This window comes from Silurus aristotelis (genome assembly GCF_946808225.1).
Source record: "Silurus aristotelis genome assembly, chromosome: 19".
Lineage (NCBI taxonomy): Eukaryota > Metazoa > Chordata > Actinopteri > Siluriformes > Siluridae > Silurus > Silurus aristotelis.
This window is the reverse complement of record NC_139592.1, coordinates 19,238,863-19,262,037: the sequence shown is the minus strand read 5'-3', so window position 1 is coordinate 19,262,037 and position 23,175 is coordinate 19,238,863. Positions and strand designations below refer to the sequence as shown.

At 39.2% G+C, this 23,175-nt stretch overlaps 2 protein-coding genes and 2 long non-coding RNA genes across 4 annotated transcripts in view; all 4 read right to left on the bottom strand.

The window, feature by feature from the left end:
* Window positions 1-414: 414 nt before the first annotated feature.
* On the bottom strand, window positions 415-1,677 carry LOC310715054. The gene is made up of 4 exons (XR_014530218.1): window positions 1,582-1,677; window positions 1,464-1,488; window positions 799-821; window positions 415-707 (listed from the first exon to the last, which is right to left on the bottom strand). It is a non-coding gene; the product is annotated as an uncharacterized lncRNA (long non-coding RNA).
* A 1,374-nt stretch (window positions 1,678-3,051) lies between these two features.
* On the bottom strand, window positions 3,052-4,474 carry LOC310741587. The gene is made up of 4 exons (XR_014537985.1): window positions 4,397-4,474; window positions 3,778-3,802; window positions 3,447-3,469; window positions 3,052-3,352 (listed from the first exon to the last, which is right to left on the bottom strand). It is a non-coding gene; the product is annotated as an uncharacterized lncRNA (long non-coding RNA).
* A 2,180-nt stretch (window positions 4,475-6,654) lies between these two features.
* Window positions 6,655-12,590, bottom strand: pa2g4b (proliferation-associated 2G4, b). Its single transcript, XM_083521184.1, has 13 exons — window positions 12,400-12,590; window positions 10,794-10,922; window positions 10,598-10,703; window positions 10,335-10,404; window positions 10,138-10,230; window positions 9,335-9,398; window positions 9,123-9,201; window positions 8,935-9,013; window positions 8,708-8,841; window positions 7,899-7,993; window positions 7,588-7,715; window positions 7,390-7,443; window positions 6,655-7,097 (listed from the first exon to the last, which is right to left on the bottom strand). The coding sequence occupies exons 1-13, from the start codon at window positions 12,485-12,487 to the stop codon at window positions 7,035-7,037; spliced, it is 1,182 nt and encodes a 393-aa protein (XP_083377310.1). The 5' UTR covers window positions 12,488-12,590; the 3' UTR covers window positions 6,655-7,034.
* A 4,659-nt stretch (window positions 12,591-17,249) lies between these two features.
* erbb3b (erb-b2 receptor tyrosine kinase 3b) overlaps window positions 17,250-23,175 on the bottom strand; it is a 33,007-nt gene continuing 27,081 nt past the window's right edge. The window contains exons 18-28 of the mRNA XM_083570463.1: window positions 22,608-22,727; window positions 22,366-22,464; window positions 21,862-22,047; window positions 21,601-21,747; window positions 21,373-21,448; window positions 21,125-21,271; window positions 20,201-20,298; window positions 19,941-20,111; window positions 19,764-19,835; window positions 18,931-19,192; window positions 17,250-18,837 (exon numbers count right to left, since the gene is read on the bottom strand). Of these exons, the coding sequence (XP_083426589.1) occupies window positions 18,038-18,837; window positions 18,931-19,192; window positions 19,764-19,835; window positions 19,941-20,111; window positions 20,201-20,298; window positions 21,125-21,271; window positions 21,373-21,448; window positions 21,601-21,747; window positions 21,862-22,047; window positions 22,366-22,464; window positions 22,608-22,727 (2,178 nt within the window). The 3' untranslated portion in view covers window positions 17,250-18,037. The remainder of the gene's footprint in view (window positions 18,838-18,930; window positions 19,193-19,763; window positions 19,836-19,940; window positions 20,112-20,200; window positions 20,299-21,124; window positions 21,272-21,372; window positions 21,449-21,600; window positions 21,748-21,861; window positions 22,048-22,365; window positions 22,465-22,607; window positions 22,728-23,175) is intronic.

Below are 23,175 nucleotides of genomic sequence, written 5' to 3'. Positions count from 1 at the left end.
TTTTTTGGTACTAAAAGAGATTTGCTCTTGTGATTGATCTTAACTACTGAACACATATTTGTTAAGTTTAAATACAGCCAATGCAAATCACTTTCACACAAGAGGAAAGATTAACAGACTGAAGTGTGTTGAGCTTCAAGCTCCACTTATTAAAATAAATCTGTACCTGCCCTAAGGCTAATAAAAATTAGTCTGAAGCTTGAATTAAACTGGCTGCTTCTGACTACTCTGTACTGGTAGAACTGCAACTACAGAACCTGTAGTTTAGTACAAGACATTAAACTAAGGTTTAACTTTTGCAAGCTTTCCAGTAATTCTCCAAAAGCCATGTGTTTCAAGTGACTCCAAAGTACACGCTGCTCTTCCCTGCCTAGACCCAAAGAACCATCTAATCATTCAGCAAGCACACACTAGTACATTTTACCAGACTTTTATTGAACGAGTATTAACAAAAAGATGTTGCACTGGAATGTCTGGAAAAGTCCAAAAGAGGAAAGCTGAAACATCCAAACAGACAGGCTGGACACAGTGTGGAAACTCGTGTTCGCCGGCACTCAATCTTTGATGGAAGATGGACTGTGCCTCTTCAATTAGACTTTTCCGTAACTCGCCAAAAGGGAACAAGATGACCAGGATCTCAGATGCAGTAGTTTCAGCTTGCTGCTTACTTGGACCTCTGCCTCATCTTTCTCCTTTTGCGCTTCAGCCTGAGGAAAGAGGAGATCAAGTCAGATTTCACTATTGAGGTCTTTTACAAAAAATAAATAAATAAATAAAAAGGAAAGGCATAATACACACCTGCGCATGCGCTTCTTTCTCCACTAGGGGGGGTGAGAAACAAGGACAAAAATCGATTATTTATCCATCCTCTCAAACTGTCACGCCCGACACCAAACACCACAACCATTTACTATTACCAAGCAAATTCTCCATGATGTATTCTTATTATCTAATCGCAATAGTATTCTGAATACTAAGAATCCTATTTTTAAGATGCATCCATCCACACGCCCGACACCAAACAGCACCACGCTGCGGCACGGCTCATGCTAACAAACCAACAGCACCGGTCACCATTACTCAGCAAATTCGCCATAATACATAATCCTTAATTTTTACCGCAACAATAGCATTACCTTCATGTTCTATGATCTAATCTAGCTAAAATAAAATTCAGTACAGCACGTTGTCTAGTGAGGTCACTTCCTTGAACGCCGCCATTTTGTTCTCCATGCTCGTTTACAGTTTAACCCGCACAATACAAACGTTAAATAAGAACTAAACGTATATAAAACCTAAAAATTACTAATGCCTCAGCAATTAAGGATTAAGCAAACTACTATGGAACTATTATAACACTAAAAAATACACACTGGCGTATGTTATGAGTTTGCCCACATCGGAACAACGCAATATACAAATTCCCATTTATACAATAAACACAAAACAAAAGCAGCACCTACCTTCGCTCTCATGTTGGAGATGTTTCTGTAAAGAAAGAGAAGGAGAAAACGTTAATGGATGGCCTTTAAATACAAACGATTAAATCGGATTCAAGTCAAAAGAGATTCTCAAACTCACCACGCAAAGTGAAGCTCACGACCTCAAGAGAGCGCACTGAGTGCGGAGGGAGTCTTTTATACTACTGCACACGTCACGTTCTCGCGATAGTAGAAACCTTCGCGCGTGAGCGAGAGCAGCGGCGGACTGTGCACGAGAGATGGGAAGATTGGATATGAGAATAATATTGATAAAAACAATATGTTTTTAATTGTGTGATATATTAGTGAAACGCTTAACGTGAAACGTGTGCATGTTTTCATGTTCTCATATTCATAAATGTCAAATTCTCCCTTTAAAATTTCACTTGAGTAAAAATACAAGAGTATTATCCTTCAAAGGTGCTTAAGTTTCCAAAGTACTATGATATATTATGTCCTATTATAATGTTTGTTTAATTAACTCAGTTTATGTTACCCTTAGCATGCCAATCTATTAATAGGATGGTATTAATTTGTCAAAAATGGATTGATAGCTATTAAACTTATCATGAGCTCAAAATCTTCTTTGCAACTGTTTTAAAAAATAAATAAATACATAAAAACACAGGTGTTGTGGCAATTTAAAATCAATCGTTTCTTCATCATTTAGCAATGCTTTTTCTCTTCATTTGAACTAGGAGGCCCAAACATGACAGTGCCCCTGTGCACAACTGCAGATCCATGAAGATATGGTTTACATGGGTTGGAGTGGAAGATCTTGAGTGGTCTGCTACAGAGCTCAGACATTAACCCTATTGAACACTTTTGTAATAGATTGGAACACTGACTGCAACCCAGGCCTTCTAATCCTACATCAGTACCTTGCTTTGCTAACATCTTCGCAGCTACATGAGCACAAATCTCCACAAGCACACTCCAAAATCTAGTGGAGCATCTTCCTAGATGAGTGGGGGTTATTATAGCAGCGAACAGGGATTAAATGTGGAAAGGGATCAACTAAAAACAATTACAAACCTTGTGGTCAGGTGTCCATAAACTGTTGTTTATTAAGTGTATATAGTGTATGTATTTTATTTTAAAAGCAACCCGTGCCAACCGGTACGTTTGACTTGCTATTGTCAGACCAATAAAAAGCTTTTGCTAATTTTGCCACAAAGTGTGTAAAGTGAGTGACAAACAAAAGCACCTGATGGTTTGACTGATTCCACCATCAGGTGGAATCAGTCCACCTTGCACTTAGTTTGCGTAAAGTGCAAACTAAATTCTGTGTATTTAGATTGCACTTCATGATAATGTTCACACATGCTATCTGTAACACAGGTTGAGAAGACTTGGACAGATAAAAACTAGACATGCTTATGAAAAACGAGAGTTCTCAAAATCAGGTTTAACATAATTACATTTTAATAACTTGGTTTTATACTTCTTCATACATTACATAAATAAAACATACCTTATGCACCAATTATCTGGAACACATTATCATTAGACATATCCCAGGACAATTTATAAAAAGTTTATACACACACACACACAAATGCATCTTTACTCTTTCCTGCCTCTATATCAACGACTATTCATTCAGCAAGCGCACACAATAGAACATTATACCAGGCTTTTAATGAGCAGCTATTAAAAAGATGTTGCACAGGAATGTCTGACCAGGTGAAACATCCAGCCAGACAGGCTGGACACATACGCTTCTGCCACTGCTCGACTGGCTAAACAGGAGATTGACTGTGCTTTGGATCAGGGCTTGGATCACAGATGACCAGGATCTCAGCTGCAGCAGTTTACAGCTTGCTGCTTACTTGGACCTCTGCCTCATCCTTCTCCTTTTGCGCTTCAGCCTGGTGAAAGAGGGGATATTAAAATAGTCAGATTTCTCCTTAATTGCAAAAGACTAGTAAAAATGAATAAAATAATGAAAGGCATAGTACACACCTGCGCAAGCGCTTCTTCTTCCACTATAAGGGGGAAAAACACAAGTGCAAGAAAACAGTATTATTAAAAAAAAAATATATATATATATATATATATATATATATATATATATATATATATATATATATATATATATATATATATATATATATATACACTGATGAGATATATATATATATATATATACACACACACACACACACAAGCTCAGCAACTGGAGTTTCAACAACTAATGTCAACACTGATGGATATTATGAGTTTACCCACATTAGAACAATGTAACATACAAATTCACATTTATACAATAAACATGAACCAAAACCCTACTTACCTTCTGTCTCATGTTAAAGACGTTTCTGTAAAGAAAGAGAAGGTGAAAAGATTAATAGATGGCTTCTAAATACGAATGAGATGCATGCAATTTACAGATTCAAAAAATACATTTTCAACTTAATTGTTACTGTAATTGTGTTGCACAATAGCTTACACACAGCACAAGGAAGTTTTTAACTTCTTAAATAAAATGTATGTAATATTTGTCATTTTACGTGAATATTTGCCAAGATAGACATTTTTTTGACATTATTTTGTGTGCAGGATTCAAGAAATCTGTTACATTACGGAGAAATGGACGGTGCATGTAGAGGGCGTGGCTTCAGCGTCACTGCAGTAAGGGTGTGTGGATGAAGGGGGGGGGGTGTTGGTTATGAGTGTGTGGGTGCATGTGATGGATGAATGTGCAGGTAGAAAAATGAAGTAAATTAAATGATCAGCGTTACTTAAAAAAAAAAAAATTCTTAATATTTTTTTGTAAACCAAATTACGAAAAAAAAAATGACGGTTTATGACACAGGAAGTTGACTTTTTATGCAACCGGGGTAACGTGCCAAAATGAGGGGCTAAATACTGTAGCTGAAAGAACAAACAGGTTACTCAGGATGAAATCTCACCTTGATTAGATGTTAGAATCGTAAAAATAGAAATGTTGTATTACTCAAAACCAGAGACTTGATTGTGAACACTGTACTACGCTGCTATACAACTATACAACGCTCTTATATTGACTCTATAAGCTCCGCCCACTTCTGATCTGAAACTACTGTGACGTAATTTAACTACTACGCAGTGACCAAATACACTATCTTTCCAAAAGAATTGGGACACCTGACCTTTTCTGCTATATGTGTTTCTTTTCCAAACTGGAGTACCTTCATTGTACAGGACGTCTTTAGATGCGCTATAATATAATTTTGGATTCATTTGAACTTGGAAACCCAAATCTGTTCCAGCATGGCAATGCCTCTGTGCACAAAGTGAGCTCCTTGAAGATCTGGTTTACATGCTTTGGAGAGAAAGATCTTGAGTGGCCTGCTACAGAACTCTGATCTCATCCCTATTTAAAACCTTGGGATGAATTTGAATGCTGACTGCACCTCAGGCCTCCTCACCTTCATCAGTACCTGCTTTTCATAATAATAAAAAAAAAATTTCTCCCTTGTGGCTGATGAACACAAATATCTATAATGGTGAAACATCTTCCCAGAAGAGTGGAGGGAATGATAAGAGCTGTAAACATGAAAAAGAAATACAATATAAAGATACAAAATTAAAAGAGTAAAGTCATATAAAAAATAAATAAAATAAAGTAAAATAAATAAAATATAATCTGACTATAAAGTAGGAAATGGTTAAGAAACAACAATAGCAAATTGCACTTGCCATTAAATATTGTGTCCTAAGAATTTCTTGTTTACTTTAATAGTCCACAGCATTTGTCTTCACAGTGTCTCTGGCTTGCTTAGCTATAGTTTTACATACGCCAGACATTCACTTTTGTGATAAGGCCCCAGGTACAGGTTCCTGCACTAGCATTGCTGTGTCAGTTAACCCTTTCTTAGTGTCCTATGGGGATTTTACTTGTGCTTACTGGCCTGCATATGCACGGTTCTGATTGCATCTACATCAGGCAGTGCAAGACCAACCAGTACAAACCTCAGAGAAAAACCCCCTCACAACCACACATGACCATGGTCAGGAAAGCACCTCTGAAATCACACGGCCAGGACTGAGAAGCTAAAGCAGACCTTCTTCTTCCTGACTTGGTCATCTGTATACTTTGTGTTATTACTTTGGAGATGCTGCATTTCATATTGTTGCACCTTTTTATACCTATGAATTACATGAAACAAATCTTGGACTTCCAGATCCTCCCTTGACTTTTGCATTACATTTCAGACAGTAAAAAGTATGATCTGAAGTGCTTGGGTAGCTTTGTATGTCCTTCCTCTGCAAGAAACAATTTGCTTTATGTCCAGATCCCAAGGTGCCTATATTTGTTGAAGGCAGACACAAGGTTTGAACAGAAAAAGAAAATGCTCTGGAAATGTTATTTCTAATATCAGTTCTTCACCTGCTTGACCAACTGGAAGTATGTCCAACTTTTCCCTGATCCTGACTTTATATTCGTCACATTCCACTATTGCTATTTCATTTGTTCTATTTATGATCAAATATATGTTTATATTTGCAGAGAGTTCTCTTTATAAATTGGGTGCAGTGGTTGTATTGCTTTTGAATATTGAATAATAATATGTAATAATTTATGTCCAATAATAAAAATGTCAAAATGTTAGTGTACAAACTACAGTTAATATAGTGTAACTAAAAAGAGTTAATGAAAATTCTCTATTAAAATTTTTTTTATTGCTAATCCTGGTGGCTTTTGTTACATAGTCTAACTACTGTACAACTGCAGGTACTAAACAAGTTACTTAGAATTTTTTTCATGTAAAATAAAGATATAGCCCAAAATTCTTTACTGTAATACGTTCCTATATAGCAGACTTAGAGAAATCAAATGATGGTAACTATATTTGTCCAAGGTTATTTCTTCTTTTGGAAGTTATAAAAGATTAACAGGGCTCCTCAGGACTTTTGGTCAGACACACAGGTCAGATGTAAAAATTAAAACAACTTTCTTAGATTTTTTTTTGTCTACAAAATAAAGTCCATTCTATTCTAGTGCTACCCACAAGCCATCACCAAATTTCAGCTCCTAACACTTTAATCAGTGCTGAACAAGAGATCATATTGAAGTTTGAGGAGCTACAATCTAGCCCAGTTCTCTCAATTGATCAGTTACACATCACAAAAGCAAAATCACTCAAAGAGGAGTCTCGGGTACAAAAGAATAATCGGCACACTGGAGTAATGATACTTCGCTGGTGCCGCCAGTTTGCTTTTATTTTTTGAGATTGGTTTTACATTGACATAATAAGAAAAATATTATTATTATTATTATTATCAGAGGGGCAACCCCACTCAACATACACTCCTGTAAATAAAGGCAGTCAGTTGGTATGTAGCACTTCCCCATCTGTAACCTCCTGTACAGAAGCCAGTGTTGTTAAAGTCACCAGAGTGCACGAGCTGTGGGAACTCAAAGCTGAGGTTTGGACTTCGTAGCTGTCATACAGAGTTACAGGCTGATTGAAGGCTAGGCTGGAGGCTTCTCAGTGGGGCAGGCTGGGACACTTCTATTCTCCGTTGGTCAGTATTGTTGGCAGTAGGGGGCAGAGGAGGCTTTTTCTACTTGGCAGTCTCCGTCACCTCCATCGGTTGTCCTGTGGCATTCTCTGCTGTCTTGGAGGCCTGAGAAAAAAAAGTCACAATAACTCTAATCTTATTTATAAAGCGTTACAAGGCTTTATTACAGTGCTGTTTCAGATGGTGTTGGTTAACTGCCTATAACGTCACGTCTGACGGCACTGCAAACCACATTAACGTGCACAATATGGTTTCTATAGTAACCGACTTACACTTTTTACAGCAGGCACTCCTCACAATTTAAGGCTGATAATAAATTGGTAAAAAATACATAAATAATAATAAAAAAAATTCCACCTGTAGTTTAGGACATTTCTGAACAGCTAAAAACACCAACCTTCTTTTTCTTCTTCTTTTGGGTCTTCCGGCTGACTGAGCTTTGCAACAATGCCTGCAGAAAGTGGAGGGGAAAAGAGGCTTCAATCAACCGAAAACATGAAGCTGCTACAGAGAATAGTGTTAAATTACACCAAAAGATGATGATACAAGATACAACATAATACTATGTATTAGAAGACATAATACCCCCCCCTACCTTCAGCTCAGGATCCTGCACCTCATGCTCGGACTTGTAGAGCTCCGGCTCGAAGGAAGCGGTGGTGATTCTCAGGGGCCCGTTGGCCATCAGCATCACGGTGAATTTGAACTGCGACACATACTCGCCTGGAGAGGGACAAATGTGAAAAATCGGACGGAAATGTGTAAAGTCTTATAAAGATCAGAGTCCAGTGTCCAAAACCGTAATGGTTTTCTGAACTCTACTCGAAGTTTCTTTTATTGAAATCTCTCTGCGCTGACGGTCTTTCTATCGAGGACAGTAAAAAAAATCTAATTGGTGTAACTCACCTTCCTTCTCATGCAGGACGGTGAAAGGCTGCAGCAGCTCATGTTTGGCACATTCCACAACACCCAGCCGAGCCTTGCTCTCATCCTCGAATGCCCTGAGAAACAGAGGAGTTTAGAGAGAGGACACTCAACCACAAAAAGAAAAAAAAAAAAAAAGGAAGTAAAACTGGAAATAAACTGGACACACTGGATTTGGTTCGTACCACAGATAGCTCTTGTTCGTGTTAGCAAAAAGGACACCGTCCAGGCAACTGTCCTTGCATGCTGAAAAACCATCACCGTGACAGGATGACCCGACGGTGTCACAGCGTACCGTAGCTGCCATTTGAGCTTAAATACTACACGTATTACAAAAGTTTAACTGCTAAATCGGCTAAATCATAACACAAACTGGGCTCTGCTCAGCCATTAGGAGAAAGGTGCAAGATGATGCTTTATGTAGTTTTAATAAATGGTTTCAAATCGAAATTAAAACAGAATAACCACCAACCTGTCAGGACAAAGTCTAGTATGTGTAAATATGTGCTTTCTTTTTTTCTCCCCAGGTCACACAGTCTATGCATCTCTTCAACAGTGCTATTATTAGTATGAGTTTTGGATAGTAGATTTGGATAGTTGCCTGGACAGCAAGGATCATCACGGTTCGCTTTTGCTGGGATTCTAACCCATTATAATCCATAAATGATTGTGACACTCATGCACGCGTGTTAAGCAAAAATACAAAAGGTTTACCTGCAGTAAAAAAGAAAAAGCTGCCAAAGATCAGAGATACTCAGACTCTAAGTAATTCAACATTAGGCCAAAAGTACCTGAGAGTGAAAGGCATGGTGTCGTAGCGTTTCTCCACCTCGCTGAAAAACGCCCGCGAGGTCTTCATCTTCAAGCCATATTGCTTGCTTGGGTCTCGCTTGTAAACGGTGGTTCTTTGCCCTGAGTCTTTAGCCTAGTTCAAAAGCACAGCGTTCGGGTTTTAGGATCATATGCTGGAGAAACCTTTAACAGAGGTGCTGGACTGGGAGGAAAAACTGGTTCTCACCTTCCCCTCTCCTGTGCTGATTAGTACATCTACAGCATAGACTTCATGCACCTCGAACTCAGCTTTCTCATGATCCTTCCTGTGGGTCAGGGGTTTTTTTTATTTTTTTATTAGCGAACACAGGACATTGATTTTGTTCCTGCTTTAACAGGAAACCTTCCCAAAATGTGCCACGCAAACCACTTCACCTCTGCTGGTCTGAAGGGTTCTGAATGATGGTCTTCTCTCCATCGATGATGTGCTGCTTCAGCTGATGGGACAGCATTCCTACAGACAACAGAGAGGCACATGTTTATAATAATGGTAAAAATGTCACCTTTTATTTAAATAGCACTCAAGACAACTGTACTACAGCACAGCAGTCATTTGAGTTTCTTCCATCACCTGGTGCACATCTTACCCTCAATGGCTGTGCACTTGAAGGATTCTGCGATCTTATTCCAGGCTTCGGTGACCTGAGTGTTCTGAAACAGGGAGACAGGAAATAATCCATCGATGTGGCTGAGAAGGTGAATAACTTCTGAACAAATTACAAATAAGAACGGAGCACACAAATAAAGGTTTGTGCATCCAAATGATTACAGAGAACAAATGCAAGGTCAATGCTACTGAAAATGACATCCAGCTGTCGAACAGGTCACAGACTGATCACTAATGCCAAGACAGTACACAAACTGACCCCTTTTGCCGGCAGTGAAAAAAAACAAACATTGAGCCCCAATGTAAAGACTGGAGACAAAAAACTGGACAAAGACTGTGCCCTAAAGGCAACGATTCCTCAAATAACATGGTACATTCATGGTATTCGACAATAATGGTCCAGTAACAGCAGAACATTACCATTCAATGCTTGACCATTAGTATTTAACTTATGGCTAGAAATAAATCTGAGGTGGGAGTGTTTCGTTTTTTTATAGATGCGTCGTGTTAGCACTTTTGAAACTTTTTTTTTTTTTTTTTTTTTTTATATAATTTGGAATTAACCTGCCCACTAATTAAACCAGAGATAGTCAATTAAATCATAAAATAAAATAAATCTAGGCAAACTATTGCCCATTCCTTGATTTACATGAAATGCATGTAATGTACAAGCCACAATTAGATGAGTGCATGAATCCATCCACTGGAATAGTTTGCAGAGTTTGTATCCGGAAGACTGTCCACTAGGTGATGACCCCTAGACCATAACACCGGTCCACTCACCTGGTTTCCAGGCTTAACGAGCCGCAGAGCTGCTTCAGCACACAGGTAGGCAGCTTTAATTACGTCCGCCTTCCGGCCCGTCACTGGAGCTTCCTGAGTAAAAAGCGTAAAAAAACAGTCACACGGATTCGGCTTGTTTGCACGAAACCGGTTAAATCGCTCCGACAGCTAGCAGTAACAGAAATGAAGGGAGAAACCTTGGTCGCTCCAATCACGAGGCTGTGAGCTATGTTGGAGATGAAGCCGTCCACATGAACTCCAAGATCACTGCAAACGCAGACGAAACACACACCCTTTAAAGCAGGCTCATGGCTAGAAATGTTTTCAGTTATACTCAAAACATAAAGAAACAAGTTCTAGCATTCCTCTGCAGAGCCTCACAACTTCACTAGCACTGAAGTCCAGTCATCTAGATTCAATGCTAATAACCTGGTTTCTTAAAGAAAATGAGGGAAGTTACATTTTAAGCAAGTCCCCATCCTGCAGTGTGTAGTCAGGGTCACTCTTCAGAGGAGAGAAGTGGCACACACAGCTGTTAACGGACACGCAGGTGGGGAAGGCGATACCTGTTGGGCACACAACAATACCACAACCGTTAAAAGCTTTCTAAAAGAAGGTCGCATAGGCAGCATGCGCAAACGTACGAGCGCCGTCACCTTTCTTGATCTCCTTCTCCTTTTTAAACACCTTGCTCGTCTCAGCAGTGATGAAGGCGTCTCCTTTCTCACACAGGCTGAGCACAGAGACTCCTGGCTTGGCCGCCTCGATGAGAGTCCGCATAGCCACTGGTGGAGAAAACAAACACGCACACAGTGTTAATACAAATAAGATTTATTATGGCTTAGCGTGATTATAAACAGTAGTAAGTAATAGATTTTGGCTCAGAAGGTCAGCGTGCCACTGTGGGCCCTTGAGCGAGGCCCTTAGCGCAAAGTATTTAAGAATTCTAAGTTGCTCTGAATAAGGCAGTCTGAACACATGCTGTAAATGGAGATGACACAAGATCCACCTTGTTGGTTAGGACCGTCACTGAGAGTCTGCATGAATCTGCAGTCTGGGCTGGAACAAAATCAGCCCCGGCTTCATTTCTTCATACTCTTCAGGATATTTCTCAGCCACCCTGTGGCCCACTGGTGGTGCGGCTACACTTATCATCCAAAATAAAGACTTTGGTTAAATGCAGATAATTTTAAGGTGGCAAATACTGTATCACTAAGGATACTTAATAATCCTGATTTCTCTCGACTCAAACATTCTCCTGAGGTACTTGTTGAATCAGCCCGATTCATCCTGGATGGACTTCTCCTCAACTGGAAACCCCTCTGTGCACCTGTTGAAGGTTCCCCATGAACAACCTAAAGATCCATAAAGATCCTGACCACTCAAGAACTATGAGGGTGGATTTGGACTGAAACGACTATACACAGTCTACTACAATGGCTTAGGAATACAATTTGCATGCATATTTCTGCATATTAATTGCTGAACAGTAGACTTGTAACTAATAATAAATGGAGATTCGGTGCCACCCAGATGACGATGGGTTCGTCTCAAGGTTTCTTCCTTATACCATCTCAGGGAGTTTTTCCTTTCCTCTGTCTCGTTCATTAGGGACAAACGTACAGGCACTAACATATAAATTGATGTTTTATAACCGATAACCTTTTGAAATAAGATGAAATGATTAATCCTTCCTGCCTGTAATAGTCCACTCTCACCACCTGCTGTTAAACAAGATACACAATGAAACACGTGCTCAATATGGAAGCTGTCAAGCTGAGATCCTGATCAGACTGTGCCTGTGGACAATCAGAAGACATTTGCTTGATCATTTTAACACCAATCCATGACTTTCAGGCATCTCATATATTCTGCAGCTCAATGTTAGACTGCGAGTTGCATGAGGTCTAACAGAAACTATCCCTACCCTAGATAGAGTGTAGGGTGAATTTGAAGATTGAGACAGCCCATATTAACACTGACATGTCTAATGGCAGCAGGAACAGCAATCCCTCACGTTGTACCCCGTGTTCACGTGCAAACAAACCCAATTCTGTAATATTTCGAAAAATAAAACCGCCAAGCACAACGCCTTATTGGGAGCCATTAAGTCCTCCTATGTAGCGCACTAGTATAGGGATTACTAAATCATTTGGGATCCAGCCAGGCACCAGCGGCGGGAAGCTAAGTTTCCACCGAGACTTTGCTGTTTTCTCGTTTCGGCCGCCAAGCTTCACTTCCGTCCCCTCCAGCCGCACTTACGGTTCGCTATGTCAGCGCCCATCTTGTATTTGGTGACGACCAAGTCGTCGGCGATGGTCTGCTCTTGCTGCTCGTCGTCCCCTGACATTTTCTTCCAGTCGACAGATGCACGGCGAGGAACTTTTCTCCCCCCTTCACTTCTAACCACGCTCGATTCTGTCTACAGATCCAAGATGGCCGACGGCCGTTTTCAAAATAAAAGTACTTCCGGTAGTCTTCGAATAAAAGTAGCTTCCTCGGTCACCATTACATTCCGAATAGAACCCAGAGCTTACATTTTAGTGATGGGAAGAATCTCTTTTTCGAATCTCGTTTATCAAAATGAACGATTCTGTAAAGTTAATTTCGTTTCTTTAATCAAAAATAAAAGAAAACGTTACATATTCAATAAGCAGCCCCCCCAAGACTTCTATATAGAATATCTATAGTTGCAATAATTTATATGTATATGTAACTAAATATGGGAGTCACTTGACAAAAGAACGAACGACTTCTGAGTCACATTAAAGACTATGAACGAATCATTCATGAACTACCCATCACTATTACATTCCTCTAAAATGTGAGAACATTGAGAAAGATGAAATGTAGATGCATTCTGCAATGTTAACCATGTAAAACTTGTAAAAACAAATGTAAAAAAATATCAGAAAAGCAAAATATTTGTCCATATGCAGTGCATTTTTAGATTTCACTTTCTAATGAATGCAAAATTATGTGTTATATGCACAGAATGCCAAGATTTACATATTACACTGCCTTCCCTCTTATTTACACACGTGTACTCCGATCCTTGATGCAGTCCAACCTCCAACCTCCACCTTGAACCAGGCTGTTGTTCCTACTGCACACTTCACTGCTGTCACACTGTCCTCATACATGTCCTGCACCACCCTCACATACTTCTCTGCCACACCAGACTTCCTCATACAATACCACAACTCCTCTCTCCACCCCGTCGTACGCTTTTACTGAATCCACAAACACACAATGCAACCCCTTTTGACCTTCTCTATACTTATCTATCAACATTCTCAAAGCAAATAATGCATCTGTGGTTGCTCTCAGTTCCTCCTTACTAATCCTATCCACTTCCTGCTTCACCATCTCCACATCATCCAACCTTTTTCTTTCTCTAATTTTCCTTATTCATTAGCTGCTTAAAATACTTCCTCTACTTTCTCAACACACTCTCATTGCTAGTTAACATATTTCCATCTCCATCCTTTATTGCTCTAACTTGCAGCACATCCTTCCCAGCTCAGTCCATCTGTCTGGCCAATCGGTACATACTCGGTACAATTATCAGCTAACTCTCCCCCTTTACCAGTCATAGTACCAACATTTAAAGTGCCCACTCTAACCTCCACTCTCCTCCACTTCTCCTTTCCCTGCAGTTTTTGTAGACGTCTTCCTCTTCTCCTTCTCCTCCTTTGGCCAACAGTAGCCCAATTTCCACTGGTACCCTGTTGGCTAACAATACCTGTGGCGGTCGTTGGCAACCCCGGCCTTTAACGATCCAATATGAAATTCTGGTTTCTAATCCGCATATTTGATTTGGCACATGTTTTAGGCTGGATGCTCTTCCTAACAAACACTCCCCATTTATCCGGGATTGGGACCGATATTAAGAGTGCACTGGCTTGTGCAACCCTGATGGCTAGATTCGGAGAATAAATTATAAATGAGCAATATAACAGGCAAGCAGAATACTCTATTCAGTCTTCTTGGAAGCTGAAAATAAACATGTTGTGCCATATTTTGCTAAATTAGATTTTAATAAATTTTACTAGTTGTGGGCTGTCAGGGCCAACAGAGCCTTCTCTGCTGGACGAAACTCTATCAGAATCACTGACTTGCATTTTACCATTTTATTTTGTCCATGAATAGGCATTAAATTATTCCCAATAGTCTATTCTCCTAATTTCTCTCCCTTCTGCACGGAGAAGTGCTACCAGGTGTTAATTTACTTTGTTGTTTCTGTCCAATCAGATTTCTGTACTATCAGCTGCAGCTTTAACAATCAGATTTCTATTTGGTCACTCCAAGGCCCCCTAGCAGGTGTCTAGTCACCTCTGCTTTTTACATCCTTTGATCAGATTTTGAGAGATTGCAAAAAGATGTAGCAAAATGCACAAGCTGACAGAGGATAAAAAAATAATTTTGTTGCAGATACATCAACAAGGACAAATAAAATTTTTTTGTAATGAAACATTTATAGTTTTTTGCTTTATTTTCTGTAGAATTTAAACAAAAACACACAATTTGCCTTCATTTCAAATCCACAGAAAAAAAGTAATGCACAGACAAAAACGTGCAAAAATGCATGGAAAACCTGAGGTCATTCTATGAAGTTTATATTGATGCTTCTGTTAGAGACGATGTATTCAGGCAGTGCAGCAGCGGCTGCAGTGAAAGGAGGCGTGTTGAATAGTTTTCATCTTGCTTTAGTAATGCCATTCACTGTATGAGATACCTGTCTGTGATGCAGTCTGTGATATATATTATACATAGACGTAGTATAATAGAACACTATTCAACACATATATATATATTAATAGGTAATAGGGACCATAATCAATAAAGCAATGGCAAGTGTAGGTAAAGAGGCTTGGGAGACCAAATGCTTAGATGTGAGACACTGTGAACTTATTAACAATAGCCTTGAAAGGGTGGGATTAAAGGAAAGGAATCCCTAAAGAAAACCTGGTAGAGAATGCTAGAGAATGCTAGAGAATTGAGACTGGTACAGAGGCCTACCTTCATCTTCCAATAACAACCATAAGTATAGCTATACTGGTTTGGTTCAAAACCAGAAACTTTAGAATGTCCCAATAAATTCATTAATCCGATTGTGAGTCTATAAGAAGTATTTGAGTAGTCAATTTGTGATGAATTTTGTGACATAAATATTGAGAATTCCTTTTGGATCAGTGCCAAAATGAAGTGATAGAGGCATAACAACAGCAATACACCAGCACATACAAAACAAGATTTGTATGTCCTGGCATGGAAATAGAGCCCTAAAAGTCTGTGTGAATTGTCATTTTAAAAAAATACAACAGTTCCTTGGAATTAGTAGGAGTTTATTTTATAAGAAACAACTTGAAGGGAAATGTTAGCAGTAATCTTTAGCTTGAGTTGTGCCTTTTTCTACCTACATGCTAGCAGTTTTCAGTTTCATAAGCTATTACACTGGACAGTGAAATTGGAGAAGCTTTGTTAATAGGTGTTAATAGGTGTTATTTGATAACTTTTTTCAGATCCATATTTCTTGCTACTTGTTTTCTTGTAATTACAATTAGGCAGTGAAGAGCAAATACGTCACATAGTGAGAAACAACAGTCTTTTGAGTTCAACAATGGAACAAAGGAACAACAATGCATGAGGCGAGATTAGCATTGTATTTATTTGGATGTACAGGCCCACACATATGTTACTTTTCAACTAAAAATGTGTAGAAATGCTAACTTTATACATTAAAAACATAGTCAAACATTCATTAATATATTGGCATTGTGTGTGGAAAACAAAGACAAAAAGAGCAATACTTCCATACTTTATCAAAACACATATGTGATTTCATTACATATTGAACATATCATAGCTTACAAAATGTAAAAATATTACACTTCATGCCTACTATGTACACACACATACATTAGGGCTCCTGTGACCTGGACTTTTTGCTTTCTCTTTCACAAAACATGAGCCCTTACTGCAGTATTAGATGAATAATCATACATCTTGATAAACCCGTAAATACCTGTGGTCTTGTGTATAAAACTTTGCATTGATTTCATGTTGAACACTGCACACGTACAAGTGGAAAGAGTGATTCTAGCTAGGTATACATTTATCATATAATATGTGTCGTGTCCCGTGACCAATTTTAATGTAACTCAATCAGCACAAACATTATGTGAGTGTAATCCATAAATATTTACATACATTGGTTTACTATGTTTAATTGTATTTTTTTTAAAATATATTTTTTGTATATATTTATACACTGCCATTTAAGAGTGACCAACTGGTATTTACATTTTGGTGTACCCTTGAGAAAAGGGATCAAGATAAGACCATAGTTTAGAGGTGCCCGGATTTTTCCTGTAAAGGGAAGAAAATCAACCTTGAAGGCTGAAGGCTAAAAATAAATGCTGCATTGAAGTAAAGGTTCTTGTTTTCATTCTTTGAGAAAGCTAAAGAATGTATAAACGTGTACATTAAATAGATACAAATTCACTTATATTCTTTACATTTGACAAATATCAATTTTATGCAGCTTAAAAATATAACAAAATGACATGCTAAATTGGAATTCAAATTCTCACTGGCACACTTTTCTTCTTTTTATATATGGCATAGCGGGCCTAATCTAAGGTTATCGCGGGACAACTTTGGACCCACTTTGTCACTAGTTTGGCATCTTCATTCTAGAATCCAAAAATCCAATTGTGGAATAGAAAAGTTTGTGAAAACCGTTTTTTATTGTGGAATTAGTTTGAGCTTAATTGTAATCGTTCTAATTAAGGCTTTGTATCATACAACATATTTTTTAATTATATATATATATATATATATATATATATATATATATATATATATATATATATATATATATATATATGAAATTGGACACATAATACAAATTATATCAGCATCAATCACATAAAAGGCAAAATTTTCATTTCTGTTCACCATTTCAAATGCCGTCTTCATCGATACATCTGACTTTTGACTAGGTCACAGTGCACACACACACACGCAAACACACAAACACACACACACACACACACACACACACACACACACACACACACACACACACACACACACACACACAAAGGCAAAAGTAACCATTTATTGTAAATCCTGTAAATCCATCATGTATAAGAGTACAAATCCTGCTGGATACACCAAAGTCCATCCTTACAGTCTATTGCCTGAGTCATTTTTTCAGAATAAAATACATAATTATTTTTCATTTCACACTTTAAAATGCAGAGCTACATCTGGGGAAAACAGCAAGACATTCATTGTCAATTGTCCAGGTTCACGGATACATGACTTTTTAAGACCACAAAAACATAAAACTTTACTGAACAGGGTACTCACATGTAATTATTAGCAAGAAACTACACCTGAATGGAAGTTAACATAACAGAGCTGCTTTGATACTTAATAAATAGGCTTAAAGTGTAAATGGTGATTCAGTTTCTAAAAACATGATTGAAAGGGAAGCAGTGCTGTCCTGATCTCTAGGATGTGAGAAATACCTGCTTTTCCCCACTAAGTAGATATGTTACTGACAGCTACCAAAATCTGAGAATACCTTTATTTCCCACGTATTACCAAAAAGTGTGGTGAAATCACTCAATACAACTTGAACTTTGATTAGAGTATCAATATATTGTTAACATTTGACTTTAATCACAAATGTATTGAATAAAAAAAAGAAACAGTTTTACATGCTAAATTACACACAATAGACAGGCGTATTAATGAGTATGTGTGAGAATGTATGTTCATTTCTATGTCAATTTCTAAATCCTGATGTATGGTTGAGAAAAAAAATCAAGATCTCTGGTGAGCAAACCAGCTGCCACAGTTCAAGACTTCATGCATTGATGTTTTATTATGTGCATACTGCATCTGATTTGTGGAACATTCTGCTGTGCCAGTAGTCTGGGTTGTCAAAAGACATGTTGCTGTTCTTTTCATCCACACCTGCACATGCGCCTGTGAAGGCCCTTATTTTAACCAGGTGTGGCTCTTCTCCTGACACCATTCTTCCCTTGGCTGGAAAGTTTTGGTATTCGAAATCAACACCTGAGGCACAAGCATTCCCTCGTGCATTCATGTCCTCGTATTCGTCCAGCTGCTCGGTCTCATCTATGCCCTCATTTGACCTGCAGCTCCTTTTTTTAAATGAAGAGAGCTCATTAATGTTCTGGTAGGTGGCTTCTTCTCTGGGTTCACGTGAGCTGGCATTTTCTATAATCGAATCGTTTCTTATGTCCATGTATTCATACTCAACCACAGCCTGCTGTGGCTGTCTGTCCTCCTGAGCTGTACCGTCAGCACTGTCTCCACAAGGCTCATTTTCAGATGCTGCAGCATTATCTGGTGGAACGAGTGCAGGCCTGTCTTCACTGTCTTCATCAGTGGGGTTTTGTGTTTGTTGAGCCTCATGCGGTAAGAGGCTGCTACTGCAAGTCACCGGATCAGCACAGGAAGACTGTTGGGAGACGTTAAATTTGGCCGAACCGCTGCCATTGTCGTCTCCTGGTGATCGAGGGAGTGTAGCAGGCTGTTTGATCATCAGCTCGTACTCTTGCACCGAATCTGCCGTAGTGTTTGGTTGACTCCTGCTGCTTTTGGATGCCCTGCTGTGTCGGAGACTGGCTCTGGAACTGGATCGGCTCACCAGAGCATCTTTAACAAAAGAATGAAAAAAAAAGAAATGGGCATTTAGAACAGAGGAAAGAATCTACCACTCTCCAAACATAAGAACAAATCAAACGTCACCTCTTGCTGAATTGTGAGCACTTCTGGGTAGAATATACCCATCTGGGTCCTCCTCAGCCAGCTCTATTCCTGGTGAAAGGGGCTCAGATGTGACAGACACACAGTTGGACAGATAGGCACTGTCTAATCGGCTGTGTCCCCTGCGTAAACTTCCAGATTGAGAGGTGACCTCACACATGTCCATGTCCAGCATTGTGCCCCTGCCTTCTGAGCTTTCAGACGTGGTTCTCGCCGAGCCTAGACGTTTCCTCTGGGACCACAGCTGAAGCACAAACACAAAGATAATGAATAATTTCATATTGCTTACATATTAGGGATGTGCATCTCTATAACTGAGGCCGATATGATTCGCATCTTGATGCATGACCAACGATACGATACATTAAAGAGACATATGATACATATGAATGCGATTCACTCCTATTATTATTACAATCTGATTTCGATTTGATTCAACACAATGCGATTCAATGCAATACGATGCAATGGAAAAAACGTGATGCTAAGCAATTTATTATGGTACAGATTTTGTTTCATTTCTTTGGTTCAGACAGACAGCAAATCATAAATTTACTTAAAAGACTTATGACTTCTAATGCATGGCGCTTTCACAAACAGGCCTTTGTTGTGCAACAAAAAAAAAGATTAAATAAAACCAGAAGATTTCAATCTTTTCCTGTTCTGTCTCCAGGAAGATGCAGCTCTTGAGAAACAGTTTAGCGAGAAGAAATCAATCACGTGAGGAGACGAGATAATGTCATGACGTCCTAACTGGTAATGATGCCCAAATTCCCTGTAAAGTGAAGTGAAGTGTGGAACATGTAGTATCTGACCTGTCTGAGATCATCCCCAGCACTCGAACTCATGGGCAGATATCCCATTGGTACAGATTGGTCTGAGGCTCTCTACAGCATAAAAGAAAGAGCAGTTATCTTATTTTTCAAACCTGGCAACTCATCCTCATCTAAAAAGCACACAGACAGACAAATCAGAGGTCATAAAAGTCTTACCCTGTAGGAGCTGATTCGCATGCGAGAGTGACTCCTCGAAGGAGACGTGTGGGGAGGAGGAGTGGCAAAGCCATCATCCAATGTCTCATCATCTTCGCTTTCAAGGTCAACCTTCACTAGATGAGGTTCTCGCAGATGGGCCTCTTCTGCCGGAGCACTATTTTGATCTTTCTGCATTAAGTTAAAGAGACAAGTTGTTGTAAGTCGGATCCACTCAGAAGGTTTTGATAAAAGGTCATTGAAGGTCACTAGCATCTAACCTTGACAACAAGATAGCGGGGTGGATCCCTCGCCATTCGGGTAAACTCATTAGCCAACTCTTTAAAGGTTGGCCTGATGTTCTCATCAATCATCCAGCCTGGAAGAAGTAAGCACCAAGATCCAAAGGTTAAAAACAACCCTAACAAACAAAGGACCTACTCTACTCACTGCAAGTTCCAGTTTGTAACTTGTAAAAAGGGCAAATTTAGTGCTGCTGAATCTGATTTGTTTCTTTTTATATATAGAGTCTACAGTATTAGCGCTTGTAATACACAGTGGTAAAGCTGAAATACGTTTTCCAACACAGTAAAGTCTTTAAGATGGGGAGAACAGTGACAACATGCACTTTTTTGCCTTGTTAACTTTAACAGTGAGAATAACCCAGCCATTAGGGTTGCACAAGCCAGTGCACTCTTAGTGCCTGTCCCAAGCCTGGATAAATGGGGAGGGTCCAGTGTAAAACGTGCCAAATCGAACATGCGGATTATGAATACGGATGATCCGCTGTGGCGACTGCCGAAAGAAAGTTTAGTTTAACTTTAACAGTGAGAATAAATGAGAGGCAGATTAGACATTGACTACTTATAGCTGCTATAACATAAGTGATAACTGGAACTAACTAGTTTCAAAGATGTTCCACAATATCAAATATAACTATATATGGATCAAAAGTGGCAAAACAATGTGGTATTTGTAGGAAAACGATATACTGTGGTATGGGATGAGTAACTCCACTCTCCACATTGTTGATTTTTCTTTGTATAACAGCACTAATCATTGTATTCCTTTCCAAATGCAGACAGCCATCAAAAGACTGAAACCAGTACGTAAAACTGGGCGTATGAGATTCTTTATGTCTGGATGCGTCAAGTAAGAAAGATAAAGTTGGAATAATGTCTAGCACCTCCCAACATGTGACTTACACTTGACCATGACCATGTAGACATCGATGGTGCAGATCTGTGGTTGGGCCAAGCGCTCGCCCTTCTCCAGCAGACCCGGCACATCATTAGAATGCATGGACGTGTATGGCTCAGCCCCATTGGACATCATTTCCCACACTGTCACACCTGACAGCAGCAAAACACAGGGAAACAATAGGTCTCATATCCAGGACAGACTCATACAACTAAAGAGATTTATCTGTACACTACAGTGTGTCACGTCTTACCGTAACTCCAGACATCACTCTGGTGTGTGAATCTTCTAAACAGAATACTCTCTAATGCCATCCATTTTATTGGAGTCTAAACACAATGAGCAGACTGTTAATGGGATAATAAGTAGATCTACAAGCAAACTGATCCTATTTTCTCAATTTTAGCTGCACTGTCATGGCCAGTTAGATACATACAAACTTACAACATACAAACTACTGACAGTGACAACCGATCGATACCTTATAGACATATTTCTTGTCATCGGGATAGAGCAGGTCTGCAACTCCAAAATCGGAAACCTGCACAATGTAGTCACTTTTCATCAGCACGTTCCGAGCAGCAAGGTTTCTATGGACCATGCGATGTTCCTCTAGGTAGTACATGCCCTAAATCACAGACACAAATGTTTACTATACCATTCATATGCACTAACAGATATACAGCAAAGTGTTTTTCATACTCATTCCACTCTGATATGACACTGAGCTGCCGAGTCTCACCTTGGCTATCTGCACACACCAGTTGAGGAGGCGCTGGGGGTCCAGGTTGTTTGCATTTTGCCGCAGGTGCTGCAGCAGCGACCCATGAGTGCTGAGCTGGGTGACCAACTGCAGGCTTTGTCCAGGACAGATTCCGAGCAAACGCACAATATACGGGTGATCCAGACAGCCTATAGACAACATGTGCTGTGTACACAGAGACATTTATTTTCTATATAAGAGAGTAATAATGTATTGCAACAAACAGGAACATGGTTAAAGTTCTTAGAACAATGTTACTATGCAACCAGAAAGCATGGGCTTCAAGGCTAAGCTAAACTCCGAGATAACATGTAGGTAAGTAAGAAGGCTTTTATATTAATATTATTTACATACATTATAGCAGCTTTAACTTATTGAACCATACTTTTACCTCAGACTGTGATAAAACATTAACATGTCAATAAACGCTGCCACTTTCAACATCCTCCATTTTAATGAAAAGTATACGAAAAAGTGTCTCACATCTGTAATCTCAGTGAAAGCATGATGCCCACTGCGGTCTTGGATGGTCTTTATAGCAACAGGGATCTTTACAGAGTCCCCTTCAGGTATCCAGAAACCCTAAGGACAAAGCAAAGGACAGAAGATTATTTTCAGAACATATTTACATTTTAATCCAGAGTCTAATACAGAAGATAGTGTTGGATCACATGATAAAAAAAACAAAAACACATGATAGTAGATCGCATTTAAAATATGCAGACCTTGTGTACGGTACCAAAGACACCTGATCCCAGAAGCTTGCTCTTGCGTAGTTCGGAACTTTTCAGGATGCGAGCGTGAACTTTTGTGCCTTTCTCGCCTGGATCCAGTGGCTCGATGCTCTATAGAAGAGGACGACAGGACAGAGAGAAAACCCAATGTCAGGCTACAGGCTGTTTAGCTTTTACTTCAATACATGTTGATATGTGCATTGTAGGTATAGTCTGTGATTTTGGTAGAAATGTAAATAAAAAAAGTGCTATTGAAGACCGTTTTAAACACATTCACACAAGTGAATGTGAGGAATTACTTGGTAGAAATGTTTCCTTGTCATGAATGTTGGATGGTATGTTCCATGACTACATCAGTCTGGACAGCTACATACAGCTGACTATCTACTCTAGGCAGATTTATTGATAGCTACACTAACAGAATGTATGTCACCTCCATTCAGTGCTGTTCTGATGTTTTTTTTCGTCTTCTAATCTCTCCTGTCCTGTCATTGTCATGTTTCCTGTCTATGCCCAGATGCCTTTATATTCTGGTTGTGAAGTCTTGTCGATGTTATTG

Excerpts from the sequence above, each read along its gene's own strand:
- pa2g4b (XM_083521184.1), bottom strand. The coding sequence starts at position 12,487 with ATGTCAGGGGACGACGAGCAGCAAGAGCAGACCATCGCCGACGACTTG. Across the intron at positions 7,716-7,898 it reads CGTCCTGCATGAGAAGGAAG|GCGAGTATGTGTCGCAGTTC; the intron begins GTGAGTTACACC and ends GTCCCTCTCCAG. Across the intron at positions 7,098-7,389 it reads AAAAGAAGAAGAAAAAGAAG|GCCTCCAAGACAGCAGAGAA; the intron begins GTTGGTGTTTTT and ends TTTTTTTCTCAG.